The 24,677-nt window shown below is 35.3% G+C and overlaps 1 protein-coding gene across 1 annotated transcript in view; it reads right to left on the bottom strand.

Moving 5' to 3' along the window:
- Positions 1 to 24,677, bottom strand: part of bckdhb (branched chain keto acid dehydrogenase E1 subunit beta) — a 104,891-nt gene that overhangs the window by 75,863 nt on the left and 4,351 nt on the right. Inside the window, exons 4-6 of the mRNA XM_073847186.1 lie at positions 18,012 to 18,145; positions 14,923 to 15,078; positions 11,893 to 12,001 (exon numbers count right to left, since the gene is read on the bottom strand). Coding sequence (XP_073703287.1) covers positions 11,893 to 12,001; positions 14,923 to 15,078; positions 18,012 to 18,145 — 399 coding nt within the window. The remainder of the gene's footprint in view (positions 1 to 11,892; positions 12,002 to 14,922; positions 15,079 to 18,011; positions 18,146 to 24,677) is intronic.

Raw genomic sequence — 24,677 nt, 5'->3', positions numbered from 1 at the left:
TGGCATAAAAGAAAAATCTATAATTTTGACCCATGCAATGTATTTTTGGCTATTGCTACAAATATACCCCAGCGACTTAAGACTGGTTTTGTGGTCCAGGGTCACATATTTAAGTATCTTCTGTAGCCTCTGAACGGCACTACTAAATGAAAACAATCTATTCAGTTTAAAAGCTTTGATGCATCATGGTTCAAATACACAAAAATGCTAACCAAAGAATTTTTGGGACCTGAAGGATTTTTCTGAAGAACTTTTGAGCAGGGTCATTTTTTAATAAATTCAACTATTGTTGTCTCTTGTGGACTATATGTAAACATCTTTTATGTGAAATATCTTATCCAGGTCAGCACTAAATAAACAATAACTTGTATTTTATATGGTAAAATAATTGATAAACTTTTGACCTCACCTATATTGAGTAACAAAAAACAGAGAAAAAATAAATGCTGCAATGTTGGTAATAATATGGCCTGAAAGTACTGCATATCATTAAATTAAAAAAAAAAATCAACTAAATATAGACTACCATTAAAACAAAAGAAGTCTCTTCTGCTTAACAAGGCTGCATTTATTTGAAAATGCAAAAAAAAAAATTTGAATATCTGTTAAAATGTAATTTACTTCTGTGATCAAAGCTGAATTTTCAGCATCATTACTCCAGTCTTCAGTGTCACATGATCCTTCAGAAATCCTTCTAATATGCTGATTTGCTGCTCAACAAACATTTCTGATTATTATTAAATTCATAAGCTGTGGGTGAAACTGTTATTTTGCTCAAATATTGTAGGAAAAAAGGGAGAAAAGTCTTAAAGGACATGAAACAAAATGAAGGCATGACATTTTGTGTGAAATGAGCAGTACGTTTGCATTAGGATGAGTTTTGCATGGCTGAAAGAAACAAGATAAAGAACGTTTTCGTCTCATTTTGCAGCATGAGGACAGAAAGAAGTTTTCACAGCTGTCATATCTAATGCCTTTGTTGTGGATCCTAAATGCTGAATTATCTTTACGATTAAATTATGTTTAATTAGAGCCATTTTCTTTATCCCACTTTATATGCTCAATGAAGTCATTGTCTTTGCCGTCTTCTGGGAAATCTTGATGTTCTGACAATGAGGTTTAAAGTAGGTTTGTTGAAAATGATTGAAGCTGATGTTAGGAATGTACTTTTGCTTAGAATTAGAAACAGACGCTTGTGAAAACTCCTTATGAGCTTTTCTATACCAGTATGCATTTTTTGGCCTGTACTTGAAGTAAAAACTATCTTTGGAAAACCTGGAAGCATTTTTAATGTTTCACATTGTCACTGTAGTATTTTCTGGCATATTTATTTGCTGGATAAATAAAAACTAAAACTGTTTTTTCCTAAAAATACTTAGCTAACATCCAGATGTGAGCTAGATGAGCTTGAGAAAGTTTGTTGGGGATTATTGTTAAAATTAAATTGTAAATAACAAATATTCAATTTTAAATTTTGTTTAGTTTAAGCTGAAGCACTAAAATTATTAACTGGAAATAAAATACATGAAAACTAAAATTGGAGAGAAAAAAATAAAAAACTATAAATGATATTATTTAAAATAAAAACTAAAATGCAACAATACGAAATCAAAACTAAATAAAAAAAATACTAAAACTAAAATAAAAACATTGAACATAAAGAAAAAAGGCAATTAAAAAATTAAATTCAGTACATTGTATTTGAAAAAAATATATATTTTTTTTTTTTGGCAATATTTTAAGAATTCACCTTGCAGGTCAGATCATAATGATAGACTTTTGCTTAATCTTATAGGATTTTGGCCAACATGAAAACCATCAAGTCTTCAAACCAACTCTGAACCCTGAAGTAATGTTTAGCAGCTATACATACAGCAAATGGCTCCAGGTTTTTTAGTTTCTGTAGTTTATCTGCAGAACATCTGATAATGGAAACCCCAAACCAGTAAAGTAATAAAACATTTTACATACCAGTCAATGGCCAGAAATTAAACCAATATGAAACATTGTCAAGATTTGCTGATTGAGGAAAGTGAAAGGTCTACTTAAACTTTACTACTGAGTTCAATAACTACAACCAGTGGACTTTTACAGCGCGTTTAACAAATCTATAGTGTAAAATGAAGGGCTGCCCCCAACTAAAGATTTTTCTTGTTAACTAGTAGTCATTAATTTCAGCCATTAATCGACTAATTGCATGCTTATATTAATTTAACTACTTAAATACACTACCAGTCAAAAGTTTTAATTTTTTTAAATATTTAAATGTTTTTTAAAGAAGTCTCTTCTGCTCACCAAGCCTGCATGTATTTGATCCAAAGTACAGAAAAAGCAGTAATATCGTGAAATGAGTTTACTATTTAAAATGACTATTCATATTTAAATTTTCAGCATCATTACTCACATGTTCCTTCAGAAATCATTCTAATATGACGAATTGCTGTTCAAGAAACATTATTATTATTAATATTTGAAATAGTAATATTTTTCAGATTCTTTGATGAATACAAAGATCCAAAGATCAGCATTTATCTGACATAAAAAGCTTTTGTAACATTATAAACTAAACCATTCAAAAGCCTGGAGTAAGTATAATTTTTTTTTTAGAAATCAATATAGAAATCAATACTTTTATTTAGCAAGGGTGCTTTAAATGGTTCAAAAGTGATAACATTTATAATATTAAAAATGCTGTTCTTCTGAACTTTCTATTCATCAAAGAAACCTGAAAAAAAAAATCTACTCAGCTGTTTTCAACATAAGTTTTTGAGCAGCAAATAAGAATATTAGAATAATTTGTGACTGGAGTAATGATAAAAAAAAATTCAGCTTTGAAATCACAGGAATAAATTATATTTTAAAATATATTCAAATAGAAAAAAAAAATTGAAATAGCAAAAAAATTTGAAATTTGTTTTGCTGTACTTTGGATCAAATAAACGCAGGCTTGGTGAGCAGAAGAGACTTCTTTAAAAACATAAAAATTCTTGATCTTTAACTGATAGTGTATGTACCAAAACAAGTCTTAAATATACAGTCTATTCCATGCTCAAGCGCACACAAAGCTTGCCAAAAAACACCAGGAAAAGTAATGATTATGAATGTATAAAAAAGCAATAAGATATTTTAACTACTTATTAATAAACTAGTGTTTTTGATGCTGTCTCTACTACTTGCATATTTCAATATGTAATTTCAAATGAAGCCATATATTTGAGATAAAAGAACGATAGATAAATGTTTGGATTTCCTGTCCAATACACTTCAATCACCTCAAGGACCAGCTGTTAACGATCTGTTTGTCATGGACAGTTTTTATTATGGACATTTCTATTAGAGGGGCAGTGCTAGTGAAAATCACCTCTGTTTGTCCAAACTAATGTCAATGCTCAGGTGCAAAAAACAAATGAACTCACTTTCTACTAACAGTGAGCAAAAGCTCATTCACAGCCCGTTTCTAGATTCCAACAAGAGCAAAACTCTTGCAGCCAAAAAATCAAAACAATAATGCCACACAGCACTCTCAATGGAAAGCGGTCAGGCTGAGCTCACTGGTTTGCGGTTCAGAGGTTCCACCCGAGGGTTCGAGTGATTGATGAAGTCAAGTAAGAACGTATCACTAATGGTCCAGACTCTTGGTAGTGGTAGATTGCTGGATGCCTGCTGTGTGTTTTCAGCTGACATGCACTCTGTCATTTAAAAATACTGCTCCATCTAATGGTAAAACCACTCTTTTAATAAAAAAAAGCCAATTCAGAGATGGGAAAACATGCAGGGGTTGGACAAAATCATGTGAACACCTGGGTAATTGTCAGTATTTGTTAATTAAGTTGCTTTACCACTGTTTGCATTGAAACAGATTCACCCAGCTGGAATAGTCTCCAGTTGAGTTCAGTCCATCATCTGCCAGAGATGTTGAAAAGGAAAAGAATCTGTATTGTACTTTTCTCTCCAAAGCTGTCCACAGTGGTTTGATCATGTGTCATGTGATTTGTCTGGCCAGGGAAGATGATGAAGTTCATCTTGGTGCTCCAACCGTCCAGGTTATATAATCATGAATCTTTTTCCCATTTTAACATTGATGTGATTATGCTTTAGCTATTCCAGCTCTTTCATATTTGTCTACACTTCATCTGATGTAGTGTAGACCATATTGTTGACTATACTGGGTGTGAGTTTCTTCACAAGATTTCTAACAGGATTCATACAGATACTGTAAAATGAATATCCAGTACTTTTAAGGACTTCTCAAGCAGAGATCTCACTAATCAAACAGTGTCAAAACAATGTCAAATTTAAAAAAAACAAAGTGGCAAAAATAAAGTGAAGCATATGCAAAGTATGCAATGATGTCCACTTTAAAGGGATGAATTAATGAATTAATTACTCACCCAAACCTTTAAGACCTTTGTTCATCCTCAGAACACAAAATCTAAACTTGCTGGATCTAAACCACTGTTCATCCTAAAAACTGTATCTATATATTTAGCCTATTTGCCCCCTAAGGTGTAAATATAATATATTTTTTAAGGGATTTTGCATCATTTCAGATCAGGACTCGGATTGAATTGAACCCACACCTGAAATCAAATGATTCCCGATCTGTGCTTCTGATTTGAATCAAAAGATTCACAAACCGATCTAAATGATCCACAATCTGCACTCCAAAGTCCCGATCTAGAATCAAAAAATTCACAAACCCTCTCCAAAATCCCGATCTGAATAATGATTTGCGATCCATGCTCCAAAATCCTGATCTGAATCAAATTATTTGCAATCTGTGCTCCAAAGTTCAGATTAAAATCGAAAGATTCACAAACCCACTCCGAATTGCCAAATCTAAATGATTCGCAGTCCACACTTTGAAATCCCCATCTGAATCAAATGATTCACAATCCATGCTCCGAAGTTGCGATTAAAATCAAAAGATTCACAAACCAGCTCTGAAGTTCCTATCTCAATGACTCACGATCCATGCTCCAAACTCCAGATCTGAATCAAATGATTTGCAATCTGAGCTCCAAAGTTCCCATTTGAATCAAAAGATTCACAGAACCACCCTAAAGTTCTGATCTAAATGATTCGCAGTCCGCACTCCAAAATGCTGATCTGAATAATGATTCGTGATACGCACTCCAAAGTCCGATCGGAATCAAATTATTCGCAATCCGTGCTCCAAAGATCCGGTTTGAATCAAAAGATTCACGAATCTGCTCAGAAGTTCAGATCTAAATGATTCGCATTCTGCGCTCCAAAGTCCCCATCTAAATCAAATGATTTGCGATCTGTGCTCCAAAGTTCAGATTAAAATCGAAAGAGTCACAAACCCATTTGAATGTTCCAATCTAAATGACTCGTGATCCATGCTCCAAGTCCCGATCTGAATCAAATGATTTGCAATCTCTGCTCCAAAGTTTAGATTTGAATCAACAGATTCACGAACTCACCCCGAAGTTCAGATCAAAATGATTCGCAACCTTCGCTCCAAATTCCAAATCTGAATAATCATTCGCGATCTGTCCTCCAAAGTCCCAATCTGAATGAAGTGATTTGCATTCTGTGCTCCCAAGTTCCCATTTGAATCAAAAGATTCACAAACCCATCCCAAAGTTCTGATCTAAATGATTCGCAATCTGCGCTCCAAAATATTGATCGCTCCAAAATATTGATTGAATAATGATTTGTGATCCGTGCTCCAAAGTCCGATAGGAGTCAAATTATTCGCAATCCGTGCTCCAAAGATCCAGTTTGAATCAAAAGATTCACGAATCCGCTGAGAAGTTCAGATCTAAATGATTCGCAATCTGCGCTCCAAATTCCTAATCTGAATAATCATTCACGATCTGTGCTCCAAAGATTTACGATCTGTGCTCCACAGTTCAGATTTAAATCAAAAGATTCACAAACCCACTTCAAAGTTCCAATCTAAATTATTCGCAATCCACGCTCCAAAATCCCAATCTAAATAATGGTTTGCGATCCGTGATTAAAATCAAAAGATTCACAAATCCGTTGGGAAGTTCCAATCTAAATGACTCTCAAACCATGCTTCAAACTCCCGATCTGAATCAAATGATTTGCGATCTGTGCTCCAAAGTTCCCATTTGAATCAAAAGATTCACAAACCCACTCCCAAGTTCCAATCTAAATGATTCGCAATCCACGCTCCAAAGTCCTATCGGAATCAAATTATTTGCTACGCAATCATTTACATTTAATAAAGTAAAGATATAAAGAAGGCCTCCAGGCCTTCAATTACAAAAAGTCGGATTCACGTAGTTGAGGCACTTTAAGCACCTTGAACTAATCAACTCAGCATCATGAGTGGACACGCCCCTTTACTGCTGAGAAGTTAGAAGGTTAGAAGTGTGTTCTGGTGCTTGGTCTGATCCACTTTCAACTGCATTTGTCAGAAATCCCTTATTGTACCTTTAAAAACACTAGCAACCACCAACAAAACCCCAGCATAGCAAAGGTCGCCCCCACATAGCCGATTTACAAACCACGAATTTGTACTTTAGAAAACTCAATCTAATTCCACACAGAAGGTGCTGTGAACTCCTAAATACCATGTAATAAATCCACACCATATTGACAGCTAACTAAACCTGCTTGAGTTACGATTTATGACATTACTTCAATGCTGGAGATGGCTCACTCAAAAAAGACAAAGTGGAAATTTAAAAATTCCACATTACCATCAAATAAACGTATAATGTTTTCCAAATCAAGAATTACACTCAGTGCTGAATGATTTATTCCCATCTTGTAAGAATGAGTACAAAAAAAGAAGTGCACCGCTTTAAAATTAAAACCAAATAATTATAAAGAGCCAAAGATCCTAAAACAAGCTCCAATGTTCAGTCAGGAAATTAAAGACATTCAGGAAAGTTCTTGAGAGACACATAAGTCGTCCCATCACAGCAGATGAATATGCTGTAATCCTCATGGCAAACCACACTCGCATTGGCTTCCTTAAAAGTGCATTAATTTCCTTTTCCATTTTTCATTCATTTCATTAATAAACCACTTTTAAGAATATGAGGATGGCGTTTGTACTCATGCTTTAAACCGCACCAAATATTCTTCTCATGACCAAAGGCTCAAAGTTGGTTAGTTTTGGCAGCGGTTAGTTTAGCCACAGGTGAGAGATGCTGCAACTATACCATTTGTGACCATGGACCGCAAAACTATTAGTAGCAATAGCCAAAAACACATTGTATGAGTCAAAATGATTGATTTCTCTTTTATGCCAAAACTCATTAGGGTATTAAGTAAAGTTCATGTTCCATGAAGATATTTTGTAAGTTTTCTACCATAAATATATCAAAACATAATTTTTGATTAGTAATATGCATTGCTGAGAACTTTATTTGGACAACTTTAAAGGTGATTTTCTCAGTATTTGGATTCTTTTGCCCCCTCAGTCCTTCAAATACTGTCCTATACTAACAAACCATACAGCACTGGAAAGCTCATTTATCCCAATTTCAGATGATGTATAAATCTCAATTTTAAAAAAGTTGCCCCTTATGACTGGTTTTGTGATCCAGGGTCACATTTGTGGAAGAAAATATAGTTTCTCCATTTACATTTATGCATTTGACAGACATGTTTATCCAAAGTGACATATGTTGCATTAACCATTTCATTAGCTTATGCTTTCACCAGGAATCAAACCCATGTCCTTGATTTTGCTAATGCCATGAATTGTTTGAACTACAGGAAATAAATAAATACATAAAATGCGTAAATAATCGTCAGGTTTTAGATGCATTAAATTTACAAATGAAACAATTAAATTATAATAAAAAAATGTTTAAACGCAATTCAAAGAAGACTGATCTAACCTCTTCACAGTTAGACATGTTGATGTCCAATGTAATATCTTGTGTTATGGTAATAAAATGGCCAATGTCATGATGCAGCAAAAAGTAGCATTAGTCTTCTTCCATAGTTTGTAGGGCAGGACTATGCATTGGTTGCTGATTGGATGTTGAGATGTGGGTGTGGCATTCCAAAGTATATGCAAATGAAGTTGAGACTGAATGGGCGGACTTTAAGCAGACTTAAAGGGGACTTGTATGACTAAACAACGTAAATGAGGTGTTGTAGAAAACCTATTTAAAAATTAAAATGTGGATTTAAAAATGTTAAATGTTAAATGTTACAGTTTCACTCGGTGAGCTACTGGCACTATCTGTTGCTACTTTTACTGCAACTACTCCGAATGCACAACTTGGAGAATAAAATACAGATATGATGCCATGTTTTCAGGCTTTGGGTTGAAATTTTCGGTCAACAGAGGTTATTTTTGTTTTCTTTGCCTACAAAAAGTATTCTCATATCTTAGTAGAATTATGGTTGAACCACTGATGGCAGATGGACTATTTTGACGACGTCTTTAATACTTTTCTGGGCCTTGACAGTGTTATTTACTTAGCAGTCAATGGGACCGCCACAAAGCTCCCGGTTTTCATCCAAAATATCTTAAATTGTGTTCAGAAGACGAACAAAGCTTTTACGGGTTTGGAACGACATGCGGGTAAAGTGATTAATGACAAAATTTTCATTTTGGAGTAACCCTTTAAAGCGGTCCTATTATGCTTTTTCACTTTTTGAGTTTTAGCCAGTGTGTGGTGTGCATGTTTGGGCATAAAAAACATCTACAAAGTTACAAATCTCAAAATCCACTCCAAAGGGAAATATTTCCCTTTTTTAAAAAAATCCCTTTTCAAGAACTACAATAAACGTTTGTTTTCTGGATGCTATGACGTCACAACGCGATCCATTAAAATATCATTCAAATAAATCCCGCCGACGGAAATTGGAATCGTTGGCGGATGGTGAGGGTCGAGGAGCGGAATTTGCCTAACGTTAGCGATGTAGCATGGACAGCTGCCTCTGGGATTCTTCAGCAAGCTGCAGGGCTCGTATAATCTCAAGTATTGACTAAAGTGTCTGCAAACTTCTCCGGTAGCCGCATCGGAGCCGCGCTGTTGACGTGTGCGGTATAGAGGGTCGAAACACATGTGGAGCCGCAGCTGATTAGAGTGACGATCATTGGTTGACGTGTCAATTGGAGTTATATTTAAAATTATCCTAACACTCCCAAGCTTTAAAACAGCATAGAGTGGTATTTCTCTCCATCAGTCCAATAAAGTGCATCGATCTATAATAAAAAAAGTGCCTCACATGGCTTCGCAGGGGTCAATAAAAGCCTCCTGTAGTGAACCTATGTGTTTTTGCAAGAAAAATATCCATATTTAAAATGTAAGAATCACTTTAATCTAGCTTCCGCAGTTGTACATGGAACTGCTTTGGGAAGGAGCGTGGCAAGACTGAAATGTCAAATAAGCTGTTCACCAATTGCAACGCAGTGGGACTGCTAACCAATCACAACACATTTCGTTCTTCAGAAGGCGGACCTTCATCAAACCCAGAACTAATCGAGCCATTTGTCCCAGCCTGGGGAGAAAGCTATTGTAATAATGTAAATTATCTAAAAAAGAATGCATTTTTCGAACCACCAAGCATGAGAGCATGTTCTAGTCTAGTGCACCCCCAAAACAAAATAAAGACTTTGTAAAAGAGCATTATAGGAACCCTTTATGGCTTTTAGTAGACCACAGCTACTGAAAGAGCTTACAAACAATGTAAACATGCCGACTCTTGTCATGACGCTGCAAATTTCACTCAATATGAGGGGCGTTTACACTCCTTGTGGGTAAAATAGTTGGTACAGCATTTGGTTTAACCCTATGCTTATATCCATTGCCACCTATAAGCTCTTTCAGTAGCTGTGGTCATCGTATCAGTATTTTATTTGCAACTGTTCTACGTAATCAAAAAAATAGTGCCCCCCACAGTCCAAAATATATGTTTATAACTATACTGGATCTTTAATGGGTTTTCTTCTACATATTTCAGTAAGAGACACCATTTACGTTATATTAAAGGGATAGTTCACCCAAAAAGGAAAATGTTGATGTTTGTCTGCTTAACCCCAGGGCATCCAAGATGTAGGTGACCTTTTTTCCTCAGCAGAACACAAACGAAGATTTTTAACGAAAACCGGTGCAGTCTGTCAGTCATTTAATGGAAGTGGATGGGCACCAGACATTTAAAAGTAAACAAAACAGACACAGACAAATCCAAAAATGATATCCGGATGATAAGCTCATGCTCAGGACAGATGGAGGTGGCTGTGTATCAAAGGTAAAAAATAATATAAATACTATTCAGTTTCTCGCAAAAAACGATCGTTTCGTGTCTTAGGACATCAATGTATCGTCACGAGCCGCAGGGTGTAATTGGGATTTGTCTGTGCATGTTTTGTTTTATTTTTACAGGTTTGGTGCCCATTCACTGTCATTATAAGACTACCAAATTTTCATTTTTGGGTGAACTATCCCTTTAAGCTATACGAGTCTTAAAACCCATGGTTCCCTTTATTGAACGCAGTCTGTCATTCACCACAAGATTAAACATTACGAGGTCAAAACATTGACTTTAATGAATCCCCTCCACATGACTTGTAATTGAACTGGAGAAGCATTCTGTGCTAAAGCGTTTGACTGAAATGGAGCCATACCTCAATGACACATGTACAGTGTAAGGCAATGAGAGAGAAATGAGAAACAGCATGTCTTCATTCAACAGCTGCAAAGCATCAAGCAATATTAAGACCATTCAAGATACTCAATGATCTGTTTGAAAGATAAAAACACTCAACAGACCACAATGATATATGAGCAGGTAAAATAAGAGCTGAAACGTCCATTCAGGAGATGAATAAATACCACTCACTGACTGACTGAACAAGTAATGTGATACTACTAACAAAGTTTTTCTTAAATTGCATAATTTTCTGAATAAAAAGTCCAGATCTTCCTGGCTACCATCAATTGCAGCTCATTCTTCATTTTCATATTTGACAGGTCTGTAGCAGAATCTCATTTTTTGTTTGACGTTTCCATTAGTATGTTTTCATTAGCAGATGAAACATTTGGGTTTTCTAATGGCCTAGGATGATACTGATATAAACAGAGAGCAGGGTCTCCAACGGCCAGTATAACACAAACATTAATTACAGCTCAAAGCACAATCCTTAACAACATTACTCAAATCCACAAAAAATTATGTGCACCATGTCAGCAAATTTCAGAGCTGACACAAGGCAAAAGCATTTCTAGTTTGGCCAACAACTGTGCCTGATTAAACTAACATTAGCCGATCGGCCTCCCTGTGTGTTTTCATTATCAAATGCATTTCCCAGTTGTGCATCAAAGTTTACATTCTCAGGAGTGATTGCTCTTTTGGTTAATAGTGTTTTAATAAATAGCATTTTCACTTGCTGTGAGGCTATTTAATGCAACATGCATTTTGTCCTTTCCTGGGGTTTTAAGTTTTAAAATATACATTTTTTTTTTTAATTAGTAATTTAAAAACGAGATCATTTAAAAAGTTATGTTTTGGGTTTCATCTCAGTGTTAAAATTGTAAAGTTTTCACTAAGATTTTTATTTCAGTGCATCCTACATCAACGAGCAGCTCTGTGAAACAGCCAATCAGAGCAGATCTCTCATCATTATTATTCAGGAACCTTCCAAATAAGGTAATAACAGACCATTTCATTCTAGAGACTAATCCTAGGGTTGTAAATGGACTTGTAAAACCGTTTCTGGAGATGTTTTGCCCTTTCCTATGCCACATACCTACTATGTAGATATCAGAGAACAATTTAAAATGTTGCTTCAATGCATTCTATGGCAACTTTAAATCATTTCAGTGCATAGCACTAATAGATTACACTGAAGGACAGGTCAACTAATGTCAAGAATCTCACGTCAGCTACTCATAATCCCATTGTGACTTGTCTATGGTTTCTCACCTGCTGCTCTATACAGGATTTTGGGCTCAAAGAAGATGCAGGGGTTTTGATCGGTGATGCAGGACAGAAGAAGACCCTTGGCCTGGACAGGACCTCTCGGCACAACAATCTAACAGACAGAGAGAGAGGAAAAGAAAGCTATTAATCGTTTTATAAAAGGAAAGTACAATTATGTGTCTCCCCATTGGGTTCATTTTAAAGACGCCTTGAGACAGGGCTCTACAGTGTGACCATTTCACTCGCATTCACGGCTGAAAACTACTGGAGCACCAGTACAACTGACCTGATCAGCATACCTTGAGCTTCAAAGGTTTCTATGTGTTTTTGCAATGTCGAGTAATATATCACAGACATATCTCATGAATGCTTTCATAAACAAAGTGTAGAGAGAGTGTAAATAAGAGATTGATTGTGCAGTGTAGAGAGCTTAATTGATTATTATGGAACTGTGTGAGATTGTGATAACTAAGATGAGTAATTATTAAGAGTTTGTAAATGAGATATAGATTTAACACAATAGTTAAATAAACGAGAAGTTAAAATTAAGTGATTTATATTGTCTGATTATAACATAATTGCCTGATTTTGCTCAATTTCATCATCAAAAATGGTCTGAAACAGTCACAACTGAGCTGTTGCGTATCTCCATTCAAACACAGCGTTGTTTTGTTTATGAATGAATGTGCACTTTTAAACAAATCTAGTGAGTCAATGATTCAATTTCCCATTCATAGACAGTCACTTGCTTTATTCCTGAATGAATCAGCCATTGAACGAATCAAATGAATGATATGATTCATAATTTAAATCAGTGACTTACTGCCACCTACTGGCAGTTTTAGTTTCATTTTAAAATATATTTTCAGTTATTTAAATCATTTAATATTTCTGTATTCAAAATGTTATATTTAAAACATTAATCTCAACATGAATTTATTAATTTGATTGCACTCATGCCACCTCTGAGCCTCATTAAACATATGAAAATACACCTACAAGCCACTTTTGTGTTCTTCTGTGCCACCTCTGTAGTACAAATTAATTTTGCTAATACTGATTTCATTTGATTGGTAACTTAGTCTTATTCTATTTGTTCTTATCCTGTTGTTTAATTAGAATTTTTTTTAAAGCTTTAAAATATATATATATATATAAAAATATAAATATATATATATTTTTTATTGACAAAGGATGACATCCTTTTAATAAAGTTGACAAAAATGCCATTACAAAGGTAAAAACAAAATTCCCCTGTAAATATTACCTCGTAATGGGAAGAAGGTGCTCCTGAAATTTTGACTGTGATCCTAAGTTAGAAGCACAAGTGCTTTCTAAAAAGAAAAGTTACGCATAGAGGCATGGGAGATGGAAAAAGTGATTCACGATCAAAAGCCACGTGTTCTCGGCAGCAACACTGATTTTTGATGCGCCCCGTTCTAACTAGATGTGCCGCTTAATAACAAAGACTGGTGATGGACAGAGAATGAGACGGTAAAGAGTGAAGAGCGGCGCTGAGGTTAAATCCGCTCTGACTACTCTGTATGTCGGCTCATTAAATGTCAAGCCTGCAGTCATCAGACTGATCCAGAAGAGAGCCGGTGCAGGTCACTTCATAGAGAGTCAAGCATCTATCTGCTTTGAATTTGGTCCAAATGTGTGCTGCAGTGCAAATAAGACGAGTAAAGAGCTGCTGCATAATTTGCCTCACACTTCTGCGTTTATCATTATTTTTAGCTCATATATTCTGCCGTGTATCCTCTACTCAATCATAATGTAACACCTTTTGCAAACCAAGTCCTTCATAGCCTATAAAAATCTTTTACTTAGTTTCTGGATTCAACTTAATCCCGTTCAGACCTCTGAGAGACGTAAGCTACAGTTCAAAAGTTTGGGGTCAGTAAAAAAAAAAAAAAATTATTTATAATTAGTTGGACTTCAGCACAATTAAAATGCGTTAAGTGCAAAATTAGTTGTTCCAATTTAGCAAGCTTTAACTATATCACTTTAGTATACTAATAGTACAATTGCAAGGTATTTCTATTAAGTACATAATATGTAAATGTATTTGGACTAGGGTTGGGTGATATGGCCAGAAAATAAAATCCCTGATTTTTTCACAAAAAAATTCCAATTTTTCGATTTAAATGGATTTTTTTTACCCCCTACTACTTTCAGCATGTAAACAAACCCCAGCTTTTCCTTATTAACCTGATTAGCAGATGGAGATGGAGATGGATGGATGGATACATAGATAGATAAGAGTTAAAGCTCTAGGAGGAGTAGCAGTCAGAAATTTTTGTCTCAGAAGAAGAAGAATAGCTGTAAGTTTAAATAGCATTTCAGTAAGTAGGCTTTCTCAAGCCAACTTAATAAGCAGGAGCTTACTGAGCCAAAAGTCACAGTTAATAGTGGTCCCCAAACTAAAGTGTGAGCTCTAATTATTTTATCTTTGAAAAGTGAGATAAAAGTCAGGCCGATGTTGACCATTTTCATATTTTCTGTAGTTGTACAAAGATATTACCTTTTTGGAACATGGTTTTATCGGAGTTTAAAAAGATTTTAGGATATGAAGTACAAGAGATTTTATAACATTGTATTTTGGAGATTTAGCAGACACTGTGTTGAAAGAAGATGTGTATCTTGTAAATATATTAAGTGTAGCATGTAAGAAGAGCATCACCAGGCATTGGTATAAGCAAGACACCCCCTCACTTGGTGAATGGATAGAAATTGTTAAAGAAATATGTAATATGGAAGAATTGAGTTTTATTTTGTGACTCAAAAAAGGACTTGTTTCTAAAATATTGGAAGAAATGGATTGAATACTGTAATGTAAACAACCACTGAATATAAATACTGTACAAGTGCAAATTCGAATTTTATGCATACTTGTTAAAAAACAGAATGTATACCCCCTACTGTATTTGTTTTATTTGGATTTTCTTTTTTCTTTCTTTTCCTTTGGTGTAAAAATGTTCCATTAAAAAAAGTAAAAAAATAAAAAAGTGAGATAAACATAGCAAGATTCACCTTAATTCCAGGACAGTGTGCGAAGAAGGCCTCTGGACTCTGGGAGTGATAGAGCGAGCCGTGACCCACGCAGCCCCACGGCGATCTGATGGTCAGCTTCCCGCAGTCGAACATGTTCCCCGAACGATACCGGTACTTGGCCGCTTCGTTTACGATCTTCAACAGCATCACAAGTTAGAAACAGAAAAAGAACTTAACATTAACAACTCACATCTGCGTACAAGAAAAGACGGACTCCAAAACTCCTCTCATAAAAAAGCCGATTTTTCCTGCCATTGTCGCCAAAGCTTTTTAAAATAAACAAAGCATGGAGCCTGGAACCTCTTTTACAATACTTGACAACAACTGCTTAGAAGGAACTATGTAAATTGGGGTTTTACAGACTCAAACGGCGGCATAATTATATGATAATGAAGAGAATAAAGCGCAGGCTTGTGAAAGAGCTTCCAGAAATATCAGATTGTCCAAACGCAAATCCTCTGCTCACCGGACGGTCAGTTTTTGGACGTTGAGAGTGACAGAGTGACTCATAATAGTGCAAACTGTTCCTGAAAAATAATCCCCTATTATTGTGTCTGGCATTCAGTTTCCTTGACAATGGAGGGAAACTCATCCATCTTCAGCGAGGCCAGGACACGTGGAGAACAACAGCCGGCTGACAGGAAGACAGAAGCTGGACACTTGGGTTTACATTTGTCTTAAAGTCAGCCAGTGTCTCACACACACCTCGAAACCTGAAAGTCCTCACCCTGCTACTGACTTCACCTTATATTAATATATTACATTACATTAACATTTAGACATTTAGCAGATGCTTTTATCCAAAGCGACTTACAAAAGAGGACAATGGAAGCAGTTAAAATCAGTGCTATGACAAGTCTCATTTAGCCTAAAGCAGTACACGTAATCAAGTTTTGTTTTATTATATAATAAATAAAATGAAAATAGATCGAATAAAAAAAGGCAAGCTAGTGTTAGAGGCCTAAAAAAAATAGATAGAATACAACAAGATCAGAGAAGCTGTTTTTTTTTTTAGAAAAATAAGCTGTAAGTAAATGAATAGAGTATAAAAGAATAAAATATATAAAGTCTAAAAGAGCAAGTTTTTTTTTTTTTAAGAACAGAATTAGAATAGAGGGTGCTAGAGTTAGAGGGTCAAATAAAGATGGAAGAGATGTGTTTTTAGCTGATTCTTCCACCAGAAGGGTACATTTTAGGGCTGCTTGATTATGGTAAAAATCATAATCACAATTATTTTGGTCCATATTATAATCCAGATTGTTTAACACGATTATGAGTGGGTCTGGAACTTTATATGATTGATTAATTTAAAGATAGCAATACAATAAAATAAAATTAAAAAAAATTACAAATTAAACTTTTTTCTTTTGGTAAACTGAATGTAATTAATTGAATGCAAAATAAAACAGCATAGTCTTCACTATAATTGAACATGCTTTGTTTCTTAACAAAACTCCAAAAGTCTCTCCGTCAAGAGCAGTGAGTGATTTGTCTTTTGTTGTTTGATGAAACTAAATTTCAATTGATTGCACACCCTTTGTACATCTAATGTGAAAGTCTGTGAAAGTGATTTTGTGCCTCTTTGGGATGTCACAATAATGCGCCGTTCACTTGCAGAAGCTTGCAGAAGAAGTGAATTTAGGTAAAGAGGTGCAGAGCCAGTGGTGGTTTTGTAGGCAAACATTAATGCCTTGAATTTTATGCGAGCAGACAATGGTAGCCAGTGCAAACTGATGAAGATAGGTGTGATGTGCATTCTTTTCAGCTTGTTAAAAATCTTACCTATATGCATTAATATACGAAAAAGCTTTCAAATGCAAACATTTATGGGAACCGAGTATTTAAAGGATTACTCCAATTTCAGAACAATTTTCGGATAATTTACCAATACCAAGATATCCAAGTCTTTCTTTCTTCAGTCGCAAAGAAATTAAGTTTTTCGGGGAAAACAGTTTTAACTTCCAAAACCCATTTCATGGGGGTGAGTAAATTATTAGTGAATTTTTATTTCGGAAGTGGGGTAATTCATAAAAAGATTTGCTTTTAAAAACAAAAACAAATAAATAAAAATTATTTTTATTTATTTATTTTTATTATTTTTTTTTTTACAGTAAAACTAATACTTCTTTTATTTAAAAAAATATATATATATGTTATGTTTATTTAGCAATTTTATTAATAATTACAACATACTAATAAATAACCACAAGTTGTGCAGTTCTAAAAGAAAGTAAAGCAAACCAGGATTTAAAAATAATTATGTAATTAAAAACAATATTCACAAAAAAAACATGCAATTGCCTGTGCTCAATGTTTATATGTGACCCTGGACCACAAAACCAGTCTTAAGTCGCTGGGGTATATTTGTAGCAATAGCCAAAAATACATTGCATGGGTCAAAATTTTTGATTTTTCTTTTATGCCAAAAATCATTAAGAAATTAAGTAAAGTTCATGTTCCATGAAGATTTTTTGTAAAATTCCTACTGTAAACATATCAAAATGTAATTTTTGATTTGTAATATGCATTGTTAAGAACCTAATTTGGACAACTTTAAAGGTGATTTTCTCAGTATTTTTGATTTTTTTGCATCCCCAGATTTCTGATTTCAAATAGATGTATCTCAGTCAAATATTGTCCTATCCTAACAAACCATACATCAATATAAAGCTTATTTATTGAGCTTTCATATGATGTATAAATCTCAGTTTTGTCAAATTTAACCTTATGACTGGTTTTGTGGTCCAGGGTCACATATGTGAATAAAAACCTAAATTAAATCTATTTATCACATAAACTGATTAAACCTCTAAATTCATATGAATTACTTTCACAATGCCTTCACAAACTTTCTGAAGTGTTACATTTTGTGTAATAGAATAGTCCTTTAACTAAGAAATAGAAATCTCTCAGGTTTCCACAAAAATCTCTTAATTTGCATTTCCAAGATGAATGAAAATATTATGGATTTCTTTTTTAAGTGTCGTGATGATTTTTTTATACAGCTAAGGTGTAAAAATACATATTTTTGAAATGCCCACTGTGACGTTTATTAAGAAAAGACTCACCTGATCAAAAGCGGGGTAAATGTAGTCGGCAAACTGAATCTCTGCAATAGCGGTGGCTCCTGCCGCAGCTGCGCCGATCCCAAAACCCACGATGCCTTGCTCACACAGCGGGGTGTTAAATACACGGTCCTTACCTGAGGAGAAAACCAGTAAATGTCAACCTACTCTAAACTCAAATGAGCAGTTTTAATCAGCATCTTCACAACAGGTTCATTCAAGACAGGGGGCAAAACAAGGGCATACGTGACAGAATGTCAGCTACAAGTAATTTGTAACAAACACTAACAAGGGCCATGATGCAGCTGCAGCTGAAGTTGAAGTTTTGATGACTGCCATGATGTTTCAATAGACCACATGCTTTTAATATATAGATTTTTATGGTTTTTATGCTATGTAGTGCAAAGCAGGAAGTAATAACCGGAAAAAAAAAATCTAGTGCATTTAGAATTTAATTATATTTAAAAACAGGATAAACACACAAGATCGGGAAAACACAAAAACAAAAGCTGTTTTCTGCCTCCCCTTTAATGCAGTAAAGACCACATGAAATAGACTATATTTAGAGCGGAAAGTTATTTTCATTCATACCAGAGCATGACGCCTCCACTGAACTTGCACTAAAACATGAAAAATAACTGGAGACGTGATGCTTCCGTCAAATCATGCATGAAACCATTTCTATACAACGCAGAGTATAAGCAGTTAAAGGACTGTTCTGGGTTCATCTCAATGGACACATGCTGCTGATTACCACAAATTCACAGACTCCTTTCTCAGCTTATGAAAACAAGACAAAATTGAATTTCACAGTTATAAAGTTACAATGTCAAAGTCAGAAGCTTTCATGATTCTGGCTGCAATTTTGCCATCTGAGCAAATTTCTAGAATACTTTTTTTTAAAATAAATGGATTTATTGGCATTGATGATTCCATGAAGAACCTTTAACATCCATGGATGTCAATATGAATTCCACAAAAGGTTCTTTATTCATGAAAAAGGGTTCTTTTTTTTTTATTAAAATGTTCTTTACACTAAGAAAATAATGGCTCTTTTAACCAAAAAAAAAGTTACAAAAATGTCCATGGTTAATTGATGGTCCAATTTGAAAAAAAATATGACCAGAATATCAATGTGCCTAATAATTATGCACACAGTGTAGACTATTATTTATTATTTATCACAGTGTACAGCTTATTCATATGCACAATGGCACTTGTGTGCACTAAAAACAGCCCTTGCTTACAGACAATTACACACACAACACTGAATAAGTATATAAACTTACAGAAGGTTTCATGGTTGAAGCGAAATACAAGGGTAAGGGATGCTTCTTTGCACACTGTACACTCTTAAAAATAAAGGTGCTTCACGATGCCATAGAAGAACCTTTAAGTTTCACAAACAGTTCTTTGTGGCGAAAGAAGGTTCTTCGGATTATAAAAAGGTAAGAAAGAGATGGTTCTTTTACGGCATCGCTGTGAAGAACCTTTCAAAGCACCTTTATTTTTAGGAGTATGCGCTGTGAGAAACGTGTGGTTTGCAAGACAATGTGCACTTTCACCCGCCAGTATTTCAGTATTTTTCTTTCAAAATGCTCTAAGACAGAATCATTTATGCCATTTAGAATGCAAATAAATTTGATCCACAAAAACAACTTACTGACAGACGACTGCTTTCAAACACTCACGCAGCTGTGCATGACTTTTTGTAAGTGGCAAAATGCACTTTCATTTCTAAATGCTTTTGTAATTCAAAATTACTGTTAACAGAGTCAGTCAAATCTTAAGGACAGGACAAACAATATGATATGTTAAAGTAGATCTGTGCATTAGCGTCAATGCAGCCTATTAGATCCGCTGCCGTCTCTGATGTTATCAGTAATATATAGTATATTTTTGCTTGTATGTTTTGAAGCTATATTTAGTGGGTTATATAATTTAACACAATTGTTTTGATTTATTACTAACTCTTTCACCACAAGCTTTCCAAGTTTTCACTAGTGTATGATAGGAGGCACAATGCACATCTTGTGAAAGTGTATTGGACGTCTGGATGAAAACACATATGAAGAAGAACCAGAAACAAGCCATCGCGTATATATAAAATAATGCAATCATCAAACAGCTTGACATTATCAGTTGAAAGGACAATGCAGTAAGTGGTTTAGGACTGTGAAGCTTTGGATGTGTTGACGGAAACGATCAACTACATAGTGTTTTGATAATTGATCTGAATTAGGGATGTTAACCGATGACCGTTTGACCGGTGGTTGACCGTATCAACGTTAACCGGTCAAAGTTGTCGGTAGTCGGTTAAAAAAAAAAGTGCCGGTGCGTCTTTTACGCATTCTGAAGGTGCCTGTTTTATCCATTGGTTTTATCATGTTGCAGTCTATTAGGCAACATTCCGCATAAGATGGGCTTAGATTTGGAAATACATTACATCTACATTTCAGTGGTAACCGATAAGGTGATGATGATCATCATCTTTCTTTATTATGGTTAGCACTACCGAAACTAAAGCGGCGTCTCTTCGGAGCTGTCATTTTCTTAAATGAGCCGTGGCAATGTTTCAAATGAGCTTCTAACCTAGACAAACGCCTTTATTTTCAAAGCGATCACCTTGTACCCAAACCATTTGAAACTAAGGAGCCATTTGTCCTACGATTACATACAACAAGCTCTTCGGCGCCGCGTTTGCGGGACTCATGTTTCGCGCTGTAGGGGATTTTAAAAAAAGTGACGTGAGTGGCAGTGTGTGTGTGTGTGTGTGTGTGTGTGTGTGTGTGTGTGTGTGTGTGTGTGTGTGCGGGAGGCAGAGAGAGGCTGCGATCACACTGAAGGCGTTTTTGCAGTTGGAGGCGCCTCTTTTGAATGGTTTTCTGTTGGCAGTGAGCGTTCTACACGCTGCTTATAAGCCCCAGGCGCCTCGCGTTTTCACCGCCTGCTGCGCCTCGCGTTTTTGCAGGAGCGCTCTGTCTGAGCGCGTGAAGTTGAAAAAAAAAAATCAACTCTGAGCGGAAAAACCATATATATATCTATGGGAAAAACGCCCAACGTCATTCGCGTTCTTTTCCATTGTCCAATCGAATGAATGGAGAGGCCAGATGCGACAGACTTGCGAAATTGCAGGAGCGGCTCGAAATGGCTGTTATTTCAAATAGCGTACCATATTTTAAACGAATCGGTTAACCGGTTTCAACCGGCTAATGAGGCTCGGTGGTCGGTCAAGAAATTTTTTAGTTTTCGCCATCCCTAATCTGAATACATACACTGCAAAAAAAATGCTTTTTCTTAAAATATCTAAATTCTTAAATAAAGGAGGATTTTCTAGACAAGTAAAAATTATTTTCTTGTTTTCAAAAAAAAAAAAATTTAAGTGAGTTTTTGCATAGAACAAGCGAAATAATCTACCAATGGGGTAAGCAAAAAAATATTATTTCAAACAGAAAACAAGATTATTTTTCTTGTTTTAATCAAAAATGCACTTAATTTTGACTTGGTTTTTCTGAAAGCAAGAGAATAATTTGTACTTTTAGAATTTTTAGATATTTTGGCTGGAAACAAGACAAAAATCTAAGTAAGAAAAGCATTTTTTTTTTACAATTTTACAATGACCCAAATTCAAGTGTTGATAAAAAAGAATGCACAAAGCTAGAATACGTTTTAAAAAAGGGAAGCCTTGTTCTGTATTTTGACTTATTGCATGTTCAGATATTCATACAACAAAGCGTAATGATATCAAAAAAGGAATAGAAGGACTTAAAAAGTTCACTTTCAGAACAAAATTGTACAGATAATTTACTTAACCTCCTTGTCACTTCTATGGTGCCCCCAAGTTTGAACTTCCAAAATGCAGTTTAAATGCAGCTTCAAATAGTTCTAAATGATCCCAGCTGAGGAAGAAGGGTCTTATCTAGTGAAACCAAGGGGCAACCTTCCGGTCTCCCTCCTGAAACCAACACGGAAGTGACTGAAACTGCAATTCATCGACTGGCCGCTTGAGGCTGGCTGCAAAAGGGAGTCAATCCCATTGACACACCATGTTAAAATGCCCAACTTTACAGCAGAAAAAAGTATGTTTACAGCCTGGTTCAAAAAATGGTTTTGGTCTATATAGCTAGTTTTGCCCTTCATGTCAACTGTGAGGGGTTTGAATTTTTTTATAACTCATCGGTTTAAGTTATATTAAGCCTTAAAGTTCAGCATAATTAAGGGCGTGGCCATTTGAGTGACAGGGGGATTGCCGCTGCTGACCACTGTCGCTCTAGGCGGGCGTGGTTTCAGCAACCAGCTCCACCCACATCCCGCCTTTTTGGCCATTTTTGATTATCCGGGAGTGACGCGCGATTACGCGATTCCAAGATGGCGACGGCCGAATCCCGCCCACTATGAGCTTCAAATTAGCGCTTCAGAATCCTACGGGTAACATCACGGATACTACGTCCATATTTTTTACAGTCTATGAGTGAAACGATGGATTATTTTCAAAAATAAATGTGCAATTTATATACTTTTTAACCTCAAATGCTAGTCTTGTCTAGATCTGCGATGCACATGCAAACCCTGTTTAATCTTGGTCAAGACAGTTAGGGTATGTTGAAAAACTCCCATCTTGTTTTCCCATCTCCAACTTTACAATCATCCTACATCGCTGCAGAAGTACCGACCCAGTGTTTACAAAGTGAACGTGCAAAGATCAAATGCCCTTTACCAAAAAAGGTAAAACAGCGATGTAGGATGATTTTGAAGTTGAAGGAGAAAATGGGATGGGAGTTTTTCAACATACCCTAACTGTACTGACCCAGATTAAACAGAGCAGGAAAAGACTAGCATTTGAGGTTAAAAAGTATATAAATTGCATTTATTTATTTTTTTAGAAAATAGACAATCGTTTCGCTAGATAAGATGGGATCATTTAGAGCCATTTGAAGCTGCATTTTGGAAGTTCAAACTCGGGGGCACCATAGAAGTCCATTATATGGAGAGAAATCCTGAAATGTTTTCCTCAAAAAACATAATTTCTTTACGACTGAAGAAAGAAAGACACAAACATCTTGGATAACAAGGGGGTGAGTACATTATCTGTACATTTTTGTTCTGAAAATGAACTTCTCGTTTAAGAATTTAGACTTAACATCTGCAGAACAACAGATCTGCATATAAAATAAGCACTTGACCCAAACAATTTGCTTTTTCTACAAACTTAATCAAGTTGAAATAATTCTATGTGGCAATCAATGCGGTTTTTATTTTAAACATAAAACGCTTCTTTTAAAAGAAATGATGCAAAAGACTAAAAATTTTCTGGTTATTTGAAAGTTCTAGTCGGCTCAGAAATCGCTCACTGTCCTTGAAATGAAAAAGCTTCTTTGTTGAATAAGGTATGCATTCAACAGGCAGCTGATGGGCATTTCAGAGATAATACAGTGTTTACCAGCTGCAGTTCGTAATCCACTTCACGGAAAGCAATTTAAAGCAGATTGCAGACAGAAGGAGATGTTCAGACGGTCAGCGGTGGCACTGCATTACGGCCGCGTGTGCGTCAGTCTTTCGCACGCCGCTTCCACGCGTTGACCCGAGCACGGTTTATCGGCACGGCGCGGGAAAGAGGACAGAGACTCTCTCAAATGAGTGGCATGAAAACCCTGTTCCCGTCTAACGAGACGGCACAGAAAATAATGATCCCTCTCAAAGGTCAACACCTCTGACGTCAATAACAAACAAAAGGCACCCACGCGGCGGGAGACATATCGGAGTCGTGGATCTGTGTTTATTTCAAAACATCACAGAGTGCCGCTATATATAGTGCTTCTGTCCCAAAACGAGTGGCAAACAGCAGATGTTTTTTGTAATCATTACCATAATGTCCGTTTTCCTCCTCTTTCCTGCCTCTCTGCAGTGGCATAATTTAACTATTTATGGCTTGTGAAACCTGTGGAGGGTGTTCTGTTCAATCTGAATCTACTTCATTTACTTTTGCATAATTGATGAAGTGCAGAAAAATGAATGACAAAGAGCTCAAATGCACAAACATTATGATGTTCTACTGAAAGCGCATTTTAAATTTGGTTTAGGGGAGTTTTATCGGCAGTTCATAAATGAATATTCAGAGGAAATGCAAATAATCGAATGGCAAATGCATGTCAGACTAGATTAAAATAAACAAGCTAGAGCAAAGAAAATAACCTGTTTTGTTGTTTCTGTATTAAACAAATCAGATTTCTTTTGGATAACATCAAAACTGACAGGATTCGAGATGTAAGACAACTTAATATTTAAGCAGTATATACAGTAAACACAATGTATTTATAGACATGTTATCAGAAGCATCTCATTAGGGATGTTGAGATTCGTCATTTCTAATCAACGATTTTTTTAAATCTTCGATTACGAAATTATTATTTTTAATATATGTATTTTAAGTCATTTTTAAGGCTATTGTTCACTTACATCTATTTTATTAGCACACAAAAAAATATATATATATAATTATAGGGCCCTATGAAATCCATTTTATCTTCAAATTTATTTATTTTTTATTAATTTTTAATCCATTTTAGTGGTTAAATTAAAAAAAATTAAATCAAAAAGCCTGTCCAAATAATTGAGTTTTACAGTTTTATTTTTACCAAAATCTTTTCTATTACTTCTCTGGATTCCATT

This window comes from Garra rufa, chromosome 9 (genome assembly GCF_049309525.1).
Source record: "Garra rufa chromosome 9, GarRuf1.0, whole genome shotgun sequence".
Classification (NCBI taxonomy): domain Eukaryota; kingdom Metazoa; phylum Chordata; class Actinopteri; order Cypriniformes; family Cyprinidae; genus Garra; species Garra rufa.
The sequence above is the reverse complement of the archived record's forward strand: the minus strand, read 5'-3'. Positions and strand labels throughout refer to the sequence as shown.